The sequence below is a fragment of the Cucumis melo genome, chromosome 5 (genome assembly GCF_025177605.1).
Source record: "Cucumis melo cultivar AY chromosome 5, USDA_Cmelo_AY_1.0, whole genome shotgun sequence".
In the NCBI taxonomy this organism is placed as follows: domain Eukaryota; kingdom Viridiplantae; phylum Streptophyta; class Magnoliopsida; order Cucurbitales; family Cucurbitaceae; genus Cucumis; species Cucumis melo.
The window spans coordinates 22658713-22682380 of NC_066861.1; the positions used below are offsets into that span (position 1 = coordinate 22658713).

The following is a 23668-nucleotide window of genomic DNA, read 5'->3' on the forward strand; positions in this document are numbered from 1 at the left end:
ATATCTATTTTTTCCTCTATTTTTTCTATTCCTTTTTACTATGTATTTTTCACTCTGTCGTTCTTTTTGTTTTTTTCTATTTTTAAATACTTTGAATATCTTTTTCATTGTACATGAACACACATTTAAATATAGAGATTAACAAATGTTCCTCTCTCAACCAAATCTACTTCGCCTTAACATTTGTGAAAGAAATCATGAGGACGTCAAAGAAGAACATGATCGTTCAATTTGTGAAATAAATATGAATGAAGAACATGATCGAATTGTATATCTTTTTGTCTAGTTGACATTATATTGTCTCGAAAAAATTATTTATCTTATTTATATTTTCTTGATGGAAATCAAATTTTTTTTTATGGTTATGTATTTACATTTCAAGATATTTGTGCTTCTAAAATTGAACTTTTTAAAAGAAATTAATACAAAAAATGAAATTAATGTTTAGTTTCAAGTAACTAAAAAATTAATAATTACGATTAATTTTAAAATATATTTATGAAAAAAAAGATTCAATATGTTACATAAGAAGAAAGATTACATAAATATGGTTTATTTATGAAAAAATTAAAAGTATTTATATTACTACGTATTTATGAAAAACTATTTATCTTATTTATATTTTGTTGATGGAAATCAAAAATTTTTTTATGGTTATGTATTTACATTTCAAGATATTTGTGCTTCTAAAATTGAATTTTTTAAAAGAAACTAATACAAAAAAGGAAATTAATGTTTAGTTTCAAGTAACTAAAAAATTAATAATTTCAAAATAATGTATGATTAATTTAAAATATATTTATGAAAAAAGATCCAATATGCTACATAATAGGAAATATTTATGAAAAAAAAGATAAATAGACTACATAAGAGGAAAGATTGCCCACAACCATAAAATGCTCGAAGTTCTAATTAGGATGAATGTACTATATGTGAAATTTGCTCCAAAAACACATGAAAATATTGTTGAATGGTCCTATCAATCTCCACGGTATCCTTCGAAAATCAATTGACGATCCTCCCAAGAGGATTGGTGTTGGAGAATAGCATTGGAGCTTTTATAATAGACAAAAGCATTTGGTCGTGCAACATTCTTGCTGCATGTAGACTCGACGTGACGATCCATATAGAATATACATCTCAACAATACTTGATATCAAAAGTTGCTTAAGCGAACATATGACATAAATTAGAAAGTGAAAAGGTCTATAGTATTGAGTCAGCTTTTGAGTTGGAAATGAAGGAAACAAATAATTGTGCCAACGAGTAATACTTTTAAGGCTAATAATATTAAATCTCTCATATAAAAGTATTAATTGAAGCTAAAAAAAAAAATTAGAATAGTATTAGAAGGAAATGAAAATTAGGTTTACCTCATACGGAGGAAATCTAGGTTGTTGGGGTTGAAATTTTGGCTATCAATTTAAACAAAGGCTCAAAGGCAAAGTAAGTAGCCAACAAAGATAAGAAATAGTTTGAAAATGTTAGACTTAAAGCAAAGCCTTTGTGATTTAAATTTGTAGAAGATGAACCAAATTCTATAGAAACATAGAGCTAGAAGAAGCATGTGAGAAATAGAAAGCACAAGTGAGTCAATGGCACATGGCATGTAAGCACTAATCGCTGACTTGCTCCAAACGATACTTATAACTGGTGGTCGACAATACCAAAAATATAGTTCTATGGCCAAAAGTTTCGAGTTAAATTTTTTTAAAATTGTTTAAAACTTGCAATGAACAAAACAATCAAGATCGTTATATTGAATATAATGACGAGAGAATATTCCTTAAAAATATAACAAGATGTCAAAATCAAAAGAGAGAGAAAAAAAAAGGATAAAGGATAATACAAGATTTTAGTGAAAGAGAATGGAATAATGAACAAAAACCTTGGATTCAGAACACCATGAGGAAGAAAATAAGAAGATGAGCATAGAAACCAAGTTAATAATTTATAATGAAAAATCCACTTATTCAAATGAAAAGATCTTGAAATTTAATTTAGGAATGCAATTACAAAAATCAATTATCACTAAATTTGCCTATAATATTTTTTCCTTAATTCTAATATTCTTAGGATATTGATTTTACTGTTGCAACCTTCTCCCAAATTGTTCTCTATTAATATGGCCATCCCAAATCCGGTTTGCTGTTGCATCGATTTATTAAACTAAAAAAAAAAACATAATTAACCCCAAATAGATACCCAAAGCCTCGGAAGGAAGGCAGTAGAGGTAATTGCAATGAAAAATGATCCATAACATCTTCTTTAAGCCACCTCTTAAATCAAAACAAAAACAAAGATAAAATTGAAAGAGAGAACAAATGAGAGCTTAAAAAAAGTGTGATTGTGACTTCGGAATTTTGAAATTTATTTCGAATCCTCCCTTTGAACAAAAAGAAAAATCATAGCAAAAAAATTTATTTGCTATTATCTTCATTATTTTACACCATTTTTTTTTAATAATTGTGTTGCCAATGTTAAATATATCATTAAAGTATTAAAAGACGAATTATAATATATCTAAAATTGTAAAGAGTTAAGTTTTTTTTTTTTTTTTATCACTACTAGAAAAAAGATCATTCTTGACAGTTGCAATTTAATTTCTCGACGGTTTTTTAAAAAAACCTCAAGAAATGGATGATTTAAAAGAAAAACCGTAAAAAAGTTTTATAAAAAGGCGGAGGGTAGTCAATTTTCAGTTTTCTTGATGGTTTTGAAACCATTTTTTCTTGACATTTTAAAACCGTCAAGTATTATCTATTAAATTCTTGACTTTTTAAAACGTCAAGAATTTTTATAAATTCGACATTCTTGATGTTTTTTAAACGTTAAATGATATGTACTTATCGTTGACGTTTTAGAATCGTCAAGTGATATCAATTAAATTCTTGACGTTTTAAAACGTCCAGAATTTTTATGAAAAGACGGAGATGAGTAATTTTTCAAATTTCTTGACAGTTTTTAAACGTCAAGTAAGATACTTTTTCTTGACGTTTTAAAAACATCAAGAATTACTAAATAATTAAAAAAAAATAAAAACTTAATTTTTTTTAAAACAAACCTAGTTTTCCGGCTTATGTTAGGAAATATAGTTATTTTTTAAATTATTGACAAAAATAGGGTGAGTTGAAAAGAAATTGCAAAAGTAGAGTGGTAGGGCAAACTTGTAATGTCCCAACAATTTGGAATTTAATTTTGTCATCTTAAGCATAGTTATTGAAACCTTGGACGTTGTTATTAATGAAATTTTTGGTGGAGTAATTATTTAAGTCCGAGGATAAAATAATTTCTCTAATTGGATAATTAAATTTGGTAAGGTTGTTTGTTGAAGATAAAATAATTGAGTTAAGTTAATGTGATATTTTATTTGGAAAAGAATATATATATATTTACGAAAGGGAGTGTTGTGATTGGATGATTTTGAAAATTTAAGATATTGGAAGTTTTAGTTGAAGAGAGAGAAGATTTGTTGGTTTTGAATTAATTGAAGGGAAAAGAAAAAGGGAATTTATTATTGGGTTCTTTTTATAAATGAGCCTTGGGACTCGTGCACCAAAAAGTAAAACCTATCTTCTTTTTTCAAAATAAAAAAAGAGAGAGCAACCTAAATATTTTGGAAACCCTAGCCGCCGCCGCCTCCCTTACGAAGTGCCGCAATTGCTGTCGTGACCGCACCGTGCGCCACCGCACGTCGAGCGTCGCTTTCGTCTCCAGCCGTCCGCAGGCGTCGAGTCGTCTCGCCAAGGGTAGCTATCGACCTGCAGCCACGTACGCCGTTGAGCGCCAGCCGCGAAGTTAGCCGGATCGCCCCCGCGCCAACCGTCGAAGTCGGCGAAGCCAACCCCTTACCGCCAAGCCGCTTGCTCAGCCACGTCGGGCGCTACCTATCGAAGTCGGCGAAGCCAACCCAGTCGATCCGCACCGACCCGCAACCTAGTCGAATCCGCACCGACCCGTGAACCCCGTTGATCCGCCCGAGTCCGAAAACCCGCGTTGTGCCTCGTCACACGTAAACCCGACCCGGTCGCGTCTCCGCCCCGCGATCTGAGTGACCCGCGTCTGCACCGCCAGCCAAGCCGCACGCGCGTAGCGCCTGCGCCCAAGTCGAGCCACGCCTGCGCCTAAGCCGAGCCGCGCCGCGTCTCCTTCCAGCCGAGCTGCCAAGACTTGAATTTTTAACCTATTGTTGGTAAGTTGGAGCGACCTTGCTTTTTGGTCCTTTCCCCCACCTATTGTTGGTAAGTTTTTGGTAAGTCAAATGGGTTTTTAGCATACCCAGCCAAGACTTGAATTTTTAACCTAGATAATTTAATTTGGATTAAATTAAATTATTTCTCTTAAGGAACATCTTGAACCAATTGACTTTGGAGCGTCGGATTTCTTCAGTAAGGGCTCAAGCGTTGCAACCTCGACCTAGGGTAAGTCATCTCAACTACATTTTTGGATCTTGGGTCGTTTGGTGAATTAATCATGAAAATTGGCGTTATTAAACATTTAGGACCTCGCTGGTTGGAAAGCACATTTTTCTTGATGTTAGGACTCGTCGAGCAAATCTCCAGGTAAGAGATTTCTACTACTAGCTCTACGACTAGAATCATGAGACCGCATGCATTCCTAGTTATGCACTTGAGGACTAGACTGCATAACGATATGTTAATTAATGAGGGCATGATGTGGCTAATGATGTGATTTGATGTGATGGCATGGTATAATGTAATGACGTGGCCGGTTATGGCTTTATGTTTGGATATAGTGAGGAGATGTGATATGATGATTAGACTGATATGATTACGTGATGATGCTATGTGTATGTATGCTATGGTTAGAGTACCTGTTAGCTTAGCCTATTAGAGTCGTACCTACATGGGTGTCCTTCGGGATCACCACCTATTTAGGACTGCATAGTCCGACGGGACCACCAGTCTGGCATGGATATAGATATGATACGAGTGATTCGACAGGATCCTTGCAGCCTGATTGTCTTAGTGTTTCCTCCGGGTTCACTACAGACCAGTATGTCCTAGGTGCTCCCTCGGGACACCGAAGACCAAATTCCGTTTTTACGGGAGCGCATGTTGCACGTGTTCGAGAAAGTGCCAGTTTTGGGTACCATTTTTAGGACTCTAATAGAAAGTTAACAGACACCTAGTGGGACTAGTAGTGGGTCCCTTACTAAGTATTTTGTACTCACTCTTTCCATGTCGTATTTGTACTCACTCTTTCCATGTCGTATTTTTCAGGTAGAAGCAGGGGTAAGGGCAAGGGCAAGCTGGCGGGCGACCAGAAGTGACAGTGGCGAGCCATAGGGATTTCTGCTTCCGTTTTACACCCCGTTTAAACTTTTAGTACTTGAGTTTTCATTATTCTTTATTTACTATTTCGTTTCTTTAAAAGTAGCTAGAGCCCGAGTAGGATTTTAATGTTTGTTTACATTTCGCACATTACCCTGATTTGGTTTTTAAATAAATAAAATTTTGAGGTTTTATTCATTTTAGCCAAACTTTATAACTTTAATTATGTTATTTACATTTAGTAATGACTTCGGCTCAGTATAAGGAGTTGGGTCGTTACAAAACTATTGTAAAAAATAGGGTGATTTTGGAAATTTCGAAGGACGTACACGACTTCCACGTCAGGTTGGACTTGTTGACCGTCCAACGTGGACGGATTGTAAAGAAGTCGTGTACCGGGTAAAGAAGATTATATTGATCATTTGTGATTACAATTACTTCCTTCTAAGGCTTTGGGTGTCTATTGGGGGGTTAAATTAATTTTTTTAGTCTAATAAACCGTAGCAACAGCAAACTTTGCAACCCAACTTTGGGATTTGGGATGACCATATTATAAGGAAATAATTTGGGAGGACGGTTGTTGCAACGTCAAAATCAATCTCCTAAGAATATTATAGAAAAATTTAATGATAATTGATTTATATTTTATTAAGAAGGATTGCATTCCAAAATTAAATTCCACTTATTGTTCGTTTATACATTTTGATTTGTTTACTGTATATGAAAGAAAGAATAAGAGAAAATCTTATTAATTATCCAATTTATTCAATATATTTTTAGTAAAGTGAATTTACTAGCTCTATTTCTCATTCTTTTGATATTCAACTAATATGCTTACTTAACTTTTTCTCATCTTTAAATTTATTTATAACTTCTGAGTTTTGAATTTATTTTTCATATATAGTTCTTATAATGGTTTTACAATGTTACTTTTTTTTGTTTTGTTTTTAATTTAAATTTTAAGTTTTGTTTTTATTTAAATTTTAGAGTTCTTAGAGTCCCCTCAACTCATTTCAAGCTAGATAAATATAAATATGTTAATGACACTAATCTACCGACCTCTTGATACGTATATTGATTAACAAATAAGTAAGATTTGAATCTCTCACTCCCACTTACTTTCACCTATATTAATTGATACTAAACAAACCTAATGGCCACAAAGATACCTTTCAATTTTAGTTTTCATAGTTGAGTGGAAATTAAACCTAGATTTTGTGCAAACATTTGATATATTTTACTATATAGAAATTTATTGTATGTTCTCCATTTTTAATTTCTATTAAGCTTTGGTGGTCTTTATATTTTTATAAATGTTAAAGAAGAAGGATCTTTTAAATAAATAGTAACCATTTAAAAGTCGGTCTCTCATTGACACAATCATTTCTTTATAACCTTAACTTTTCCTTTATCAAAATGGAAAATATGAGATATCCTTTTTACTTTGACAAATTCTTCTGATTTAGAAATAAAAAGTAAAAATAACTAATCTCATTAAAAAAAATTGAGAGACAAGGTAAACAAAGTCAAATTTTAACCCTTTTTGTTTTTAAGAACGTTCAATAATAGAGAGAAATGGGTGTTAGCTGTAACGTATATTAATGATAATAATAATGCAAATTATCTGAAGAGCTTTCACAGTATAAATAGCTTATAGGAGAAATATTACCTAAGATTTTAAAAAACATTATTTGTTACCTTGAGATTATTGAGAGATAGGATTCACAAATAGCAAAGAGAAACTTTATTACTATAATATAATATATAGAAAGATGCCTTACCAAGTTAAGAGAGGAATCAATTGATCAGTTTCATGATTTCAATCAATATTAGTGGAAGCTTTTACTTTTTTATAAAAATTAAAAACAGAATATTTATATATTTGCAATATTTCATAAAAATTGCTCATATATTATTTCTGTGAATTGCTCATATATTATTTATTAAAATTAGGGCTACGATTAGTTCTTCCTCGTCTCTTTTATTTGTTCTTTTATTTATTCCTAATATCTTTTATCGAAAGGAACTTCGTAGATTAGTTTGGTTTTATTTAGTTACGTTCGGTTCTGTTTTTTTTTTTAATTTGTATCAGTTTTTTATATCAGCGATATGATATACTTATATTATATGTATTAGTTGACTGATATACTTACTACGTGTTTTTTATTTTCCCAAAATTGTTGCAGTTCATTGTAGTTATGGTTAAATTGGCAGTAATTGTTTTTCAGAGTGGTCAATGGGATGAGCAACATTACTACGTGGATTACAAAACAAATTGTGTTTTGGTTGATGGAGTGATATCATCATTTGATTCTTTTCGTGAACTTGATTCATACTGAAATTCAGGTTGAGTCATGTATTAAACTTTCAGTTTTAATTTGTTGACTATAGGTGATAATGATGTTCAACATGTTATTAAGATTGTAAACATACCATAACAACTGTATCGACAATACATAAAGTGTATCATGCTTAGTGCATCAGGTGTATTTAATTAATTGAGTGTATCAACAGTTTCGCAAGTGTATCAACAACATATCAAATGTTTCAAACTAATAATATGTATCAATGAAGTTTAGCAATTGATTAAGTGTATTACATCTATCAAATGTATTAGCAAACAAACAAGTGTATCAACGATATATAAAGTGTATCATTCTTAGTGCATGAAGTGTATTTAATTGATTAAGTGTATCAATAGTTGAGCAAGTGTATCAACAACATATCCAGTGTTTCAAACTAATAATATGTATCAACAAAGTTTAGCAAGTGATTAAGTTTATTACTCAAGTCTATCAGCAAACAATAACAAGTGTATCAACGATATATAACGTGTGTCAATGATATATAAAGTGTATCATTCTTAGTGCATCAAAGTGTATTTAATTGATTGAGTATATCAACAGTTGAGCAACTGTATCAACAACATATCAAGTGTATCAAACTAATAATATGTATCCATGAAGTTTAGCAAGTGATTAAGTGTATTAAATCTATCGAGTGTATCAGGAAACAATAACAAGTGTATCAACGATATATAAAGTGTATCATTCTTAGTGCTTCAAGTGTATTTAATTGATGGAATGTATCAACAACATATCAAGTGTTTTAAACTAATAATATGTATTAATGAAGTATTAGAGAGAAAAAAAGTGTACGAGCAGTACATCAGAAAACAAATCAGGTGTATCAACGGTATATATTGGTGTATCAACGGTATATATTGGTATCAGTAATGACTGAAGGATAGCTTCGTAATTTCGTATTTTTAAAATGCGGGCTGAGATTCAATTTTGTTATTTTTGCAAATTTAAAAATGATGTGCTATGGGCCTAATTTATGATACTATAATTGTCATATTTGCAAGAGTCCCTATTTATAATATAATTAAGTTTTTTAAAACATATATATAATAATTAAAAGTTAAAAATTACATTTTTTCAAAATTAAAGAAAATGATTAAAAAAAGGAAAAACATTGAAAACTAAATCCGCGGCCGAGACTCAAGACTTGCCCACTTCTTAACATTTAATTTATTTTTTTCTTAAATATTAGTCAAGTGTTCAATGCTCGACCTTTTGGGTTTTTTTTTAAATGTATTATTTAAGGATGGTAGTCTTTGAACATCTTGTTTCTGCTCGGCCACAGTTTTATTAAGATGTTGATGTCTTCCCAAATGTTTGTTGTGCTTTTTTTCGAGATTTTTGAATATTCTGTTGTTTCTTTCCTTCAACATAGACCATAGCACACCTAATCCAACATTGAGTGATATAACATTCCTTCTATTTGATTGAGCCAATTTGCTAAAAGACTAGCTGGGGGACGTGATGTTTTGAGTATCAAAACCCAATCCAATGTCTAAAGATATCCTTTCCCAAAGAAATGTAGACATTTTGATGTAGTCAAGTGTGTGAATTCATCTTGTATTTTTTGCCGAAGCAATTGAGAATTCATTATTTCCATTTAGGATCTAGTTTAATATGTTATATATAAATGTACATACATACTTGAGTGTATAATCTGTGGTGGTTGGATTGTGTTTATATTTAAAAAAATGCAAGGGTGGAGATTTGAACTTGAAATCTCCAAGTCTACAAGTACATACAGATGCCAATTGAGCTAAGCTTATATTGGCCACTAAACTACTTTCAACCTAAGAGTCCTAACACCCTTAATTTGAATTAAAAAAAAAACAAAATTCAAATGACAAAACTTTTTTTTTTTTTTTTTGCAAAATGCACATGTGCCACGTGCATGCCATTTTATAAAATAATAGAATATCCACATTCGAGGATCGTAATTATTTCAATACTTGTACTCTTATCCGAGTCTCTCCAATGCAATAAATTTCGACGAATAGAGATATAGCAACCCCTATCATAACCTTCATAATATATGTTTAAAAACTTTATTTAATTTTTTTAATTTCAAAATAACCATATTATTATTTTTTATTGGTTGAATCTTAACCCTCGCTTTTATTTCAAAATATTCTAATAAGATTTATTTCCAATCATAACCTTTTCATATATTTCAGGATTTAATAGTTGTTTTGAATATTTAAATCAATTTAATAGTTTTGAATTTTCAAATGTTGGACACTAATTGCAATTTCTGAAAGTTGTTTTTAGGTTTAAAATACTACAAATATATTAATTACAAATATGAGATTTGATTTTTACATCATAGTTATATCAACAAGTTTGAATTGTTTCAGAGTTTTTTAGACTTCTTTCCTAAAAAAGTGAAATTTTAGCATTTTTTCAAAAATGGTCAATAGTAGTAAGAAAACACGCATGATCGCTAGTTGTAACATACTGATCTAGGAAGCATTTTGTGAGTGTATTTTGGTAATTGGATATTTTTTCGCTTGAGTTAAACTTGTTAATTTGTCATTTCCTGCAACAATGAGGCTATTGAATAAGAAATTTTGGAACCAATTACAAATTGTCACGTCATTTACTAAAATAATTGTATTTGAAATTAACTAAAAATTAGCATGTGTCTCAAATTAAATTTAAAGACAAATTAGACAATTCTAATGATGTCACATGTCTTTATCATGACAATTGTATCAAATTAATTATTTTGGTTGAATTAAATATTATTTACTTGGGCTAAAATTCAATTAAGCCAAAAAAATAAGCTTGATTTAGCCCAATATTAAATATGACTCAAATCCATGTGATTGAGCCCATGGGTATGGTCCATGGATCAGACCAGACCTAAGTCTAGAAAAACTCACCAGGAACTCTATAAATAGAGGAGTTCTCTTCATTTGTGCGGAAAATTTTTTTTTGACTCCAGAAGGTCTAGAGAGAATTCTCCCAAAAGCTAGAAGTCTCCCAACTCCTGAAGTCGACCACCCTCGAAGATTGAAGCTCCTTTGAAGATACAAGCTTTCTTCCTAGACTCCAACTTCAAGAACATCACGTGCTCTACTTCCTCAAATCAAGTGTAAGTATCCAGCCAAGAGAGAATCAGAGGATCACATTCTAGATCAAATCACATCGCATCAAATCAACATAAATTCAACATCAACCCAAGTTCAACTCCATGAATCAATTTCTTCGAAAATGTCGTGTGAACAAATTGGCATGGCCAATCGGATATCTCTACCTCTCATCTCTCTCTCGTCATCCAAATCTACAAGAAAATCAATAGCATTAAAGAATGTTGGATCCAAATCTTCTGTTGCAAGCAACGCTTACACAGAATCCATCACCCACAGTCATTCTAAGGGAATCACTCAGGAGCAGAATCAAGGTTCTGACATTGCTAAGAGCATTCTTAAGCAGTTAATGGAGTCTCTTAAAGTCGGGATTGTCCTCAAAGAAAATTCTTTGTATGATAATTATGATTCTGCCTCTAGCAAGTCAAAGAAGGAAGCACACCTTGAGTAATGTCTATCATAATGGCTGATATAACAGCCGAGGCTGTCATGGCAGAGATGGAGACGAAAGTTAACTTCCTGATGAAGGTTGTGAAGGAACGAGACCATGAAATCACAGCTTTAAGAGAGCAAATGCGGACTCATGAAACTGCTGAATCAAGTCAAACTCCTATTGTCAAAGCTACTGATAAAGGGAAGAATGTGGTACAGGAAAACCAACCACAACAATAATAAGTTTCTGTTGCTTCTCTCTCAGTTCAGCAGCTATAGGATATGATCGTGAATTCCATTAGAGATCAGTATGGAGTACCGCCACAAACTTCTTTCATGTACTCTAAGTCGTACACCAAGAGAATCGACAACTTGAGAATTTCATTTGAGTACCAACCTCCAAAATTTCAGCAATTCGATGGAAAGGGCAACCCAAAGCAGCATATCGCCCACTTCGTCGAAACATGTGAGAATGAAGGATTAAGAGGAGACCAACTTGTCAGGCAGTTCGTTCGAAGCTTGAAAGGAAATGCTTTCGAGTGGTACACGGATTTAGAGCCGGAAGTCATTGACAACTGGGAACATGATGAAGCTTACAAACACCAAACAACGGAAGGTTGTGCTCTAATGTGGAAAGGTAAAGTGATAGCTTATGATTCTAAACAGTCGAAGAAGCATGAGTGTAACTATGCAACTCATGATGTGTAAATAGCCACAGTAGTGTTAGCAGTAAAAATATGACGACACCTTTTTTTTTTATGGAGAAAAAATGTCATATCTTGATAGATGCTAAAAATATTTATTTTTTGTCAAAAGAGTTATATTAGACATGGAGGATATGGTTAGGGTTGATCAATGATTTTAACTACACCATTGATCACCATCTAGGAAAATGAATGTGGAAGTTGATGCTCTGAGTAGAAAGGCGACCCATCTTTAAGTTTCCTTGAAGACCAGAAGTTTTTCTTTGTCTTGGGTCAATAGCGTAATTCATTGTTGAGTGTGGATTCTTAGGGAGTTTTTCTTGCACAAATTTCGATAAGGCTTACTCTTGTTGGCAAAACTATTAAAGTAAACAAAAGATGAAGGTTTAAAGTAGAGAGTACCAATAAAGCAAGGCTTTCAAGCAAACTATGATCTAAGAGGCGATGGAGTAATAACAAGATACAATCAATTGTGCATTCTGAACAATTTGGAGTTAAAAGAATGAAATGATATAGGAAGTTTAAGTCTCAATTTATACTATGACTTCAAGAAGTACCAAGGTGTATCGAACTTTGAAACAACATTACTGGTGGCCTCAAATGAAGCGAAAAATAGTTGAGTGTGCATTAAGATGTTTGATTTGCCAACAGGTTGAATTGTTTAGACAAAAGCAACATAACTATTGAATCCATTTCAACTACTAAAGTGGAACTAGAAACACTTTATGATGAATTATAGAAGAGGGAATAAGGCTCAAAAGAATAGGAAAAAGAAGAAGACTCGAAAGCCTAAGCTTGTGCACGAGGAAGACAAGGATTTCCCTCAACCTCAGTGCTTAGTAACCTTGGCAGACTTCTCTCCAACAAGATTCCTTTGTGATCATAAGGATGAAAATCCAGGAGTTGTTGTATGTCATGCTATTAATGCAATGAAGGAAGAAAGCATCCCGCCAAGATTACTAGAGGAGAAGGGAGTGTCAAAAGACCTATCGAGGTTCAATGTGGATTATTTTTTATCACTTCCTCAAGAAACCGAAACCATCCTTATTAATGTATTATTGAATCCAGCAGCATCAAGTTCTAGTGCTCCAACTGCGACATACGAGAGTACTCTTTATTCCATGTGTATAGACTTCTCAGATGAGGATTTACTGTTGGGATATAAACTTCATAATAGACTCTTGTATGTTTTTTGATATGTTCGAGAACAGAGAGTCGATCGAATTCTCATCAATAATGGATCAGTTGTGAACATAATGCCAAAGTCGACTATGAGGCAATTAGGCATCTTAATGGACAAACTCTCAAATAGTAAACTAGTAATTCAAGGTTTCAACCAGGGCAGCTAAAGAGTAATAGGTATGATACGCTTAGAACTCATAATTGGTGACCTAAAGGCTAGTGCATTGTTTCATGTTATAGACTCGATAACCACTTATAAGTTGTTACTCGGTCGTCCTTGGATTCATGGAAATGGAGTAGTAACTTTGACAATGCATCAGTGCTTTAAATTTTATCAAGACGGTGTAAAGAAGGTTGAGGCCGACTCTAACCCGTTCTCAGAGGTTGAGTCTCACTTTGCAGATGCAAAGTTTTATTTAAAGAATGACAATAGCCCAAAAGCCATGCCTATAGAAATTCCTTTTGTAAACAGAAAAGATAATTTACAGTTGAAATCACTTGCAAGCAGGGAACCACATAAAAGTACAGGAACCTTTAACTTTGAAAAGGGTGAGGCATCCACGAGCATCACAAAAAGTATGATCTTGATGGACGAAACCACCGATTTTGCACTATGTCCCTCTGTCGAGATGCAAGAAAGGCGAATCACCATTTGTAGAGTCCCCACAAGGCTTGAAAGTTGGTGACATTGAAGTCCTAAAAGAAAGCTTCACTACACCGCTTACCAAAATAACTAAGTAAGAAATAAAGATAGACCTGATGGAAGCAAGCTTGCCTCAAAGGCAGACGAAAGATGGGTTCAACCCCAAGGCTTACAAATTAATGGCGAAAGGAGGTTATGACTTCACAACTCACACCAAGTTTAAAAGCTTGAAAATTCACGAACAATCTGAGCTCTTCTCAATCCAAAAGAAGCTGTTACGGGAAGGACATTCTATACCCGTGTCAAGAAAAGGACTCGAATACAAGTCACTAGAGCCAATCCATATAACTAGAAAGGGGAAGGAAAAAGTGGTTGACAGCAACATATAACTGTAGAGAAGGTTGATAGTATGGAAGAAAAAGAAGGTGACAGTTAGAGAACCTCAGCATTTGATCGAATTAGACCGCATGTTGCACGCGACCCAGTATTTGAAAGACTAAGCATGATAGAGATAGAAAGAAAAGGCCACCAGTCAACATCTAGCCTTAACCAACGATTGGTCTTTCAAAGGCTAACTACGACCTTTAAAAAGGAGAAAGACACATGTCAGGCCTCGACGACTACATGACCATCAACCTTTGAAAGGCTAAGCATGGCTAAAAAGAAAAATGTACAAACACCCCGTGCTTCAATTTTTAATCATATTGGGGATGGAGGCCCACGTGTCAAGACTGGTTTTAGCATAGATACAAAGAAGAAGGAACCAACATCTCGCGTGTTAGTTTGGCACCGAATTAAGCATACAGACATCGATAATTACCATGGTAAGTAGTTTCCTTGTGAGGTAAAGGGAGAGAGAGAAATTCGTAGCAATGTACTGTCCCGAATGAAAAGAAAAATTTTTGTTACACTTAATACAAGTCAAGGTTCCTCGAAGGTGAAAAGACATGATGTTATACTAACTAATCCTAAAAAAGAAGACTCATAACAAGAAAAAGGTGAAACCTCATGTCATCATATCACCATTTTTGAGTAATTAGAGATTGAAACCCCTGAAGAAGACACGAAAGATGCCCCCACAGAGTTTAGAGGATGGTGGCTAATCTACCATAGATGAGCTGAAAGAGGTAAACCTTGGTACAATAGAGGAACCATGTCCAACTTTCATTAGTACATCTCTCTCTAGTGAAGAGGAGGGTAAGTACATGAGTTTGCTCACAGAGTATAAGGATACTTAGATTTTTCTTGGTTATACAAGGAGATGCCAGGACTTGATCCAAAAGTAGTAGTCCATCATCTCGCAATTAAACCAGGGTATCGATCGATTAAGCAAGCGCAACGACGTTTTCGACTAGAGTTTATTCCTCAGATCGAGGTTGAAGTCAACAAGTTGATTGAAGCAGGATTCATTCGCGAGGTCAAATATCCAACCTGGATAGTAAACATTGTCCCTGTAAAAAAAACGGGTAGCTTCGCGTTTGTGTAGACTTTCGTGACCTGAATAATGCATGCCCTAAAGATGATTTTCCTCTGTCCATCACATAAATCATGGTTGATGCAACTACTAGACACGAGGCGCTGTCCTTTATGGATGTGAGTCATCTGGATATAACCAAATACGAATGACTCTTGAAGATGAAGAAATGACAGCTTTTAGGACTCCAAAGGGAATATATTGTTACAAGGTGATGCCCTTTGGATTGAAAAATGTTAGCGCCACTTATCACCGTGCTATACAAAAAGTGTTTGACGATATGCTACATAAGTATGTCGAGTGCTCTGTTAATGACCTTGTGGTCAAATCTAAGAGACGATAAGACCATTTGAAGGATCTAAAAGTTGTGTTGGATCGCTTGCGAAAATATCAGCTGAGGATGAACGCCCTCTCAAATATGCATTCGATGTAACTTCAAGAAAGTTTCTTGACTTCATTGTAAGGCACTGAGGAATTGAGATATACCAGTCCAAGATTGATGCCACTTAGAAGATGTCAAGGCCAAAGAGTTTGCATGACCTAAGAAGTCTTCAGGGACGATTGGCTTACATTCGAAGGTGCATCTCCAACATGGCCGATCGGTACCAACCTTTTCAAAAGTTGATGAGAAAAGTAGAAATTTTTGTGCAGGATGAGACTTGTCAGAATGCTTTTGATAGCATAAAGAAATACCTGCTTAATCCTCCAGTATTAGAAGCTTCAGTACCTGGCAAGCCATTAATATTGTACATTACTGCACAGGAAAGGTCTCTAGGCGCATTGTTTGCACAAGAGGAGGAGAAGGGAAAGAAACGTGCTCTCTACTATTTAAACAGAACCTTAGTTGGGGTCGAAGTTAACTATTCTCCCATTGAGAAAATGTGTCTTGCACTTTTCTTTGCTATTGATAAGTTGAGCCATTATATGCAGGTGTTTACAGTTCATCTAATAGCAAAGGCGGACCCTATAAAGTATGTTTTGTCTAGGCCAATTATCTCTGGTTGCTTAGCCAAATAGGCAGTTCTACTCCAGCAATACGACATTGTCTATATTCTCCAAAACGCGAGAAAATGACAAGTGTTGGTAGACTTTCTAGTAGGCCACCCAATTTCTTCATATTGGAAGTTATGTGAAGACTTGCCAAACGATGAAATTTTCTTCACGGAAGTTATTGAACTTTGGACTATGTATTTTGATGGCGCGACACGGAAAAGTGACGCGGGGGCAAACATCATCCTCATTTCTCCTGATAAACATATGTTGCCTTGTAGCTTTTCACTTGCTGAACTATGCTCAAACAATGTGGTTGAATATCAGACTTTGATAATTGGCCTTCAAATGGCATTAGAGATCGAAGTATCATTCAAAAAAATGTACGATGATTCAAAGTTGATAATCAATCAGCTCTCGCTTAAGTATGATGTGAAACATGAAGACTTGAAGTCATACTTCGCTTATGGTCAACAATTGATGGAAATGTTTGACAGTGTGATGTTGGACCATGTCCCTAGAACAGAAAATAAGAGAACAGACACATTGGAAAATTTGGCCACTACCTTGACGATGGTGGATGACGTAGTTCTGAATATACCACTTTGTCAATGATGGATTATGCCTCCAATTTTGTCTGATTGTCAATAAGCGAACATAACAACATCTCATTTGATGGACGAAGAAGATTGGCGTTAACCTATTATAGAGTATCTTGAACATGGAATGCTTCCAAAGGATTCTCATCATAAAATTAAGGTACGAAGAAGGGCTGCACACTTCATTTATTACAAGGGAACCTTATATTGTCGTTCTCTTGAAGGGCTCTTCCTACAATGTCTTGGAAATGAAGAGTCAATAAAAGCTCTAAAGGAAGCGCATGCAGGTGTCTGTGGAGCACATCAATCGGGACTAAAGCTTCAATTTCAGTTGAGAAGAATATGTTATTATTGGCTTAAGATGATTCAAGATTCAATGGACTATGCAAAGGAGTGTGAAGCTTGTCAATACCATGCAAACTTCATACATCAACCTCTAGAGCCTCTACATCCAACTGTGGCTTCTTGGTCGTTCGAGGCTTGGAGACTTGATCTGGTTGGCCCTATTACACCAAAATCATCAGCAGGACATTCTTATATCCTTCCAGCAACAGATTATTTTTCAAAGTGGGCTGAGGTCATTCCCTTGAGAGAGGCCAAGAAAGAGAATGTGGCGAACTTCATTCGTATCCACATCGTTTATCGATATGGTATTCCTCACCAGATCGTGATAGATAATGGAAGGTAATTCTCTAATAACATGATAGACAAATTATGTGAAAAATTCAAGTTCAAGCAATACAAGTCATCTATGTACAATGCAGCTGCGAATGGCCTAGCAGAAGCATTCAATAAAACGTTATGTAATCTTCTGAAGAAATTGTCTCTAGGTCGAAGATGGATTGGCAAGAAAGAATCGATCAAGCAATGTGGTTTTATCGAACCACTCATCGCACTCCTACAGGGATTACACCATATTCGCTTGTTTACAATGTAAAGGTTGTCCTTCCCCTCGAAAGAGAAATCCCATCATTAAGAATGGCAGTGCAAGAGGGGTTGACTACTGAAGACAATGTCAAGTTACGTCTTCAAGAGTTAGGCTCACTTGATGAAAAGCGATTAGAAGCTCAGCAAGCATTGGAATGTTACCAAGTGAGAATGTTTAAAGCTTTTGATAAGTACGTTAAACCTCGCTCCTTTCAGATTGGTGATTTAGGACTTGTTGTAAGAAGACCGATCATCACAACGAGGCATACATGAAATAAGTTCACACCTAAATGAGATGGACCTTACATTGTCAAAAAAGTTTACACAAATGGCGCATACAAGATTGTTGATCAAGGTGGATTAAAAATTGGCCCAATCAACGACAAGTTCCTCAAGAAATTTTATGCTTAACGTTATTGTCTAGTAAAAAAAACAAATCAATTGAATTACGTTATGACTTGATCCCTATGTTATAAAAAGGGTAAGTAGGCAGCTTAAGGTTCACTTTAAGTTCAGTCACACGTAAAAAAAAAAAAAAACAATCATGTTTCATTGTCATCTCATATATAAATTGCAAAATAAATATAAATGTAGCCACACTAGAATAAAAAAAATCTTTTGCATTATCATTCAACAAATTTTTTTTTATACATTTACAAGGATTGCAACAAAAGAAAATGGGGCAAATGAGGCATAAATCAAAGCTTCCATGCTCCTGGGAACCGTAGCCAGGGCCTCAATCACTTCTTCAGTAATAACAGGGTGCTTTCAAGGGTGTTAACTTCATCTTGGAGCTTGGCAACTTCTAGTTCTTGCTGGTTTATGGCCTCTTCTTTCTCACAAGATAAGATCGACAGTTGTTCAGACTCAACATTTATCCTCTAAAGTCTTCTTTTCAGTTCCTTCTTTTCTAAAGATAACTGCGTGGCTCTTTCTTGAATAACTTTGGCATCCCCTCGTACTTGTTCCATCAAAGTTAAAGCTTCCTTGATGGCAGATGTCCTCTCGTCTAATTGACGAGCTTTATCTGTTGACAACAACTGTGCAAAATATGAAGATTACACATCGTTGAAATTGTCCCTCTTAAGATAGCTATTTAAATACTCTTCAAGAGGAATCAAGCCATCTGCATGGATCTTTTCAATCTCCGAGAGAACCGTTACTATTTCTAGCCTAAGTCTTGGGATATATTCAAAAGAAGTTCACATGATCTTATATTGAATATCCTCCAACATATATAAGGCTGTTTTCTTGAAGAAGTTTGAAACAATATTTTCATCATCTCACTGAGAAGGTTTAGGGTTTCTCGTAGTCTGTCTATTAGAAGTGTCTAAAAACGATTCAGAAAACTTAAGGGGAGCAGGTGTCGAGCTGACCTTCTGTAAGGGTGCTTTAGGACAGGCATCTCCTTTGGATGAAGGACTCCCAATGTCTTTTCCTACCACTATCATCTTGCCTCGACGAATCTCCTCGAGAAGAGTAGATGGACGTAAGGACTGTTTGGCTGGTTTAGAGGCAGGAGTCTTCGAGGTACCAACTTTCTCAATGGTCGAATCAACTGCTCTATAAGGCCTTCAAGATGATGGTTCAAAGGTGACTGCAGAAGTAAACAATTAATAAGTCATTTGTGAAGAAGATGAACAAAAAAAATTTAAGAAAGGAAAATGTGCAAACCAGTGGTGGAACATCAGGGACTCCCAAAGCACTTGAAACCCTTCCGTCGAGATCATCACTTGATACCTTCGCTTTCTTCAAAGGTCTCTTCCAATGACGATCACTTTTGATGCTTTCACTCTCATCTTTATGCTCCTTTATCTCCTCCTCGAGAGCAGCATCCATCGCCTCAACCAAGTAAATTTCTTTATCATTCAAGTTGCTCCCTCGGTTCTTAGGCAGTTTGGGTTGTGAAAGGGGAGGAATGACACTACTCACCAAATGGTGTCTGTTATCCTCAAAATAGGTATCGTGCCTCGAGGCCCACCAGCCTATAAATTTTTGTGTCACATGCTTGCAAGGCTCTAACGAATGGACGGACAAGTATAACTCAGATAAAGTGTTACGCCTCGTACATATTCTCCAGTGATATAATATCACTAGTACAAATTTGGGTTTTAACGACACTAGTAATCAAAATATTGTGTCGTTAAAAATAAAAAAAGGGTGGGGTGAAAGTAAATGTGTCGTTAAAAATGACAAATGCGAAATTTTTTATGACACGGTTTTTGCGTCATTATTTAATTTTTCTTGATATAAATTTTGCGTTGTAAGAATAAACTCCAGCAATTTTTTTGATCTAATGGAAGGGTAATCTTCTAAAGGTTAGAGGTCGTAGATATAATATTTTGTCATTTATTTATTATTTATTTATTTGCTTTTTTATTTTATTTATCTACTTTATTTTGAAAGTGGATTTGAATTTGAATTTAACCATTTGTTTTTTTAAAACAAAAAAATGAATATCACATCTCCTTCGTACTTATTTTCCCTCAACTCACCGAATTTTCTCTCCTAAGATTTTTTTCCTCTGCCTCTTCAGACTCTTCCACCTCCTCCACTCTTAAAACATGGTACTGCTCTCTCTGTCCTATAAAAACATATAAAAACAAAGGAGAATTTCTTTTTGAGAGGGTATGTTAGATTGAGATCAATTGGAAGGGTTGGAAAAAAAAGCTAAGGAAACTATTATGTCAAATTAGTCTTTTAACTTTTTTCCTCCATTTCCTTTCCCTTTTGAGACTGTGATAAATTATAACGGTGTATTTTTTTCCAAATATAAACGATCGTGTAGCAAAATCTAAACGATTGTGTTACCAAATCTAAGAATCGTATAGCCAAATCTAAACGATCGTATATCAAATTTTAAATAAAATTGGTTTAGATTTAGGGTAGTCAAATGTAAACGATTGTGTAACCAAATCTAAACGAATCTAAACGATCGTGTAACCCAATTATTTAAACGATCGTGTAACAAATAGTCAAAAGCACATTGTTGACGAGGTATTTTTGGTATTTTACATGTTGGGCCTTTGGGCTTTTTATATTTTCGGAATTATTCTATACAGTGTAAATACTTTGCCACTTTTTTATATTTTTGAAAAGACTCCTATTTTATTTCCAATATATTATTTTATATTATTTCCAATTTATTTTTTATATTATTTTATATAATTTTCAATATATTATTTTATATTATTTCCAATACATTATTTTATATTATTTTCTATATTTTATTTTCAATATTTTATTTCCAGTATATTATTTTATTTGGTGGGGTTGTAAAATTGTAAAATTTGTAAATATTGCTTCTACGATAATATTAATGTTGAAAAGAAAACAAGAAAAATTGATTTGGATCTTTCTTATATGTAGCAAGTAATACAAACAACATTTGATTATGTACCCATTTTTATGAAATATTGTAATATAATAAATTATTTGTTTTTAATTTTTATAAAAAAAAACTGATTGGCACATTAATTTGGTAGGACACATTTCAATTTATTATACTAAATTAAATTTCAATACAGTTGCAACTGTAAAGCGAATTTCGGATGAGCTTTGTTTGCTTGATTAAATTTTTGGGATGAGCATTATTTCCTTCACTAAATTTTTGGGATGAACATTATTTCTTTAGTTAAATTATTTTTAGTAAACTTGGATTTGGGATGGCCATATTATAGGTTCTGAATATATAAACAAATTTAGTAATAATTGATTTATGTAATGACAAATTTGGCAATAATTAATTTTTGTATCCGTAAATTTAGTAATAATTAATTTTTGTGATTGCATTCCAAAAGTAATAATCAAAGAGTATGGTAATTTAGAGAAGTATGATAAAAGAAAGTGTCCATGCAAAATAAAATAAAATATATGAAAAAGTTTACGATTGAACATTACCTCTTATTGAAATAATAAAAAAAAAATTAAGATTCAACCAAAAAAATAATAATAATATGGTTATTTTAGAATTTAAAAATTAAATAAAGTTGTTAAATTCCTAAAACATATATTAGGAAGGTTATAATAGGGGTTGCTGTACCTCTACACGTCAAAATTAATTACACAATTCCATAAAACAAATTAATTACATTGAAGAGACTCTGATAAGAACGCAAGTATTAAAATAATTACAAATTAATTATTGTAATTCAAATATCTGCATTCTAAATAGTCTTAATATTAACTTTTTAAAATATAAACACAATTCAACAACCACAAATTGTACACACAATTATACAAGATTCGTATGTATGTGTGTGAGTGTGTGTTTTATTAAAATAATATTGTTTGAAAAACTTATTAAAAAAAATAATGCACTTTAGAAATAATTTTTAAAAAACCAGAAGATCATTAAACACTTGATCAATATTTAAGAAAAAAATAAATTAAACGTTAAGAAGTGGGCGAGTCTCGTTTATTTTTCAATGTCTTTCCTTTTTTTTAATCATTTTCTTTAATTTAAAAAAAATGAAATTTTTAAATTTTAATTATTATATATATTTTAAAAAACCTTAATTATATTACAAATACTATTAATATAAAAAGATGACCATAACCACACGTCAATCTATTTATTATCCAACACTCGTACCATCTGTCAAGTAAACATGATGGTCTCTTAGTGACCATATAAATTGCCTATAAAAGAAAATTTGATTTGGATCTTTCTTATATGTTGTAAGAAGTAATACAAACAACATTTGATTTTATAATGTACCCATTTTTATGAAATATTGCAAATATATAAATTTTTGTTTTTAATTTTTATAAAAAGGAAAAAAGAAAAGATTGGCCCATTAATTTGGTAGAACACACTCCAATTTATTATACTATATTAAATTTCAACACAGTTGCAACTGTAAAGCGGATTTTGGATGAGCTTTATTTCCTTCATTACATTTTTGGGATTAACATTATTTCTTTTAATTAAATTATTTTAGTAAACTTGGATTTGGGATGGCCATTCTGAATATATAAACAAACTTAATAATCATTGATTTATGTAATGACAAATTTGGTAATAATTAATTTTTGTAACCACAAATTTGGTAATAATTAATTTTTGTAACCACAAATTTAGTAATAATTAATTTTTGTAACCACATATTTAGTAATAAATGACTTTTGTGATTGCATTCCAAAAGTAATAATTAAAGAGTATGGTAGTTTAGAGAAGTGTGATAAAAGAAAGTGTGCATACAAAATAAAATAAAAGATGAATCTCTTACACCTAGAATGATTGTGCAAGACACCGAAGTTTTGCTAGCATATTGTTCAACACTCTGACACTTACAAAAAATGCAAAATGTATGAAAAAGATTTCATATATGTAATTAATAGATTTCTAATATTTTAAACCTAAAAACAACTTTCAGAAATTGTAATTTGTGTCTAAGATTCCAAAATTCAAAACTACTACTAAAATTGTTTTAAATATTAAAAACAGCTATTAAATCTCGAAATATATGAAAAAGTTTACGATTGGACATAACATCGTATTGAAATAATAAAAAAAAGTTAGAGATTCAACCAAAAAATATAATAATATGGTTATTTTAGAATTAAAATAATTAAATAAAGTTGTTAAATTCCTAAAACATATATTAGAAAGGTTGGTTGCTATACCTCTACACGTCAAAATTAATTACACAAATTAATTACATTTGAGACACTCTAATAAGAACGCAAGGATTGAAATAATTACAGTCATCAAATGTAGGTATTTTGGTATTTTACAAAATAACATGCACGTCACACGTGCATATTGCAAAAAATACTAAATGGTTTTACCATTTTTTCAAAATAACCCCTAAAAACATTGTTATATCTCTTATTATCCTTTATTTTATTTATTTAGATTTTAGTCCGTAGCCATTTGAATTTTGTTTTTTTTATATAATTAAAATTAAGGGTGTTATGGCTTTAGGTTGAAAAGAGTTGAGTGAACTATAATAACTCTCTCAACACC

General features: G+C 33.0%; 1 protein-coding gene and 1 pseudogene across 2 annotated transcripts; both read right to left on the reverse strand.

Moving 5' to 3' along the window:
• Positions 1 to 23668, reverse strand: part of LOC127149576 (ABC transporter C family member 2-like) — an 83953-nt pseudogene that overhangs the window by 744 nt on the left and 59541 nt on the right.
• LOC127149464 (uncharacterized) lies at positions 18400 to 19636 on the reverse strand. 2 transcript variants are annotated; one of them, XR_007821088.1, is made up of 3 exons: positions 19372 to 19636; positions 19074 to 19294; positions 18400 to 18724 (listed from the first exon to the last, which is right to left on the reverse strand). XR_007821088.1 is itself a non-coding variant. In XM_051084979.1 (2 exons), exons 1-2 carry the CDS (start codon positions 19534 to 19536, stop codon positions 19145 to 19147), a joined length of 315 nt encoding a protein of 104 aa, XP_050940936.1. In that variant the 5' UTR covers positions 19537 to 19636; the 3' UTR covers positions 18400 to 19144. The 2 variants fall into 2 exon arrangements, 1 of the variants encoding a protein (XP_050940936.1); XM_051084979.1 differs by having other exon boundaries at positions 18400 to 19294.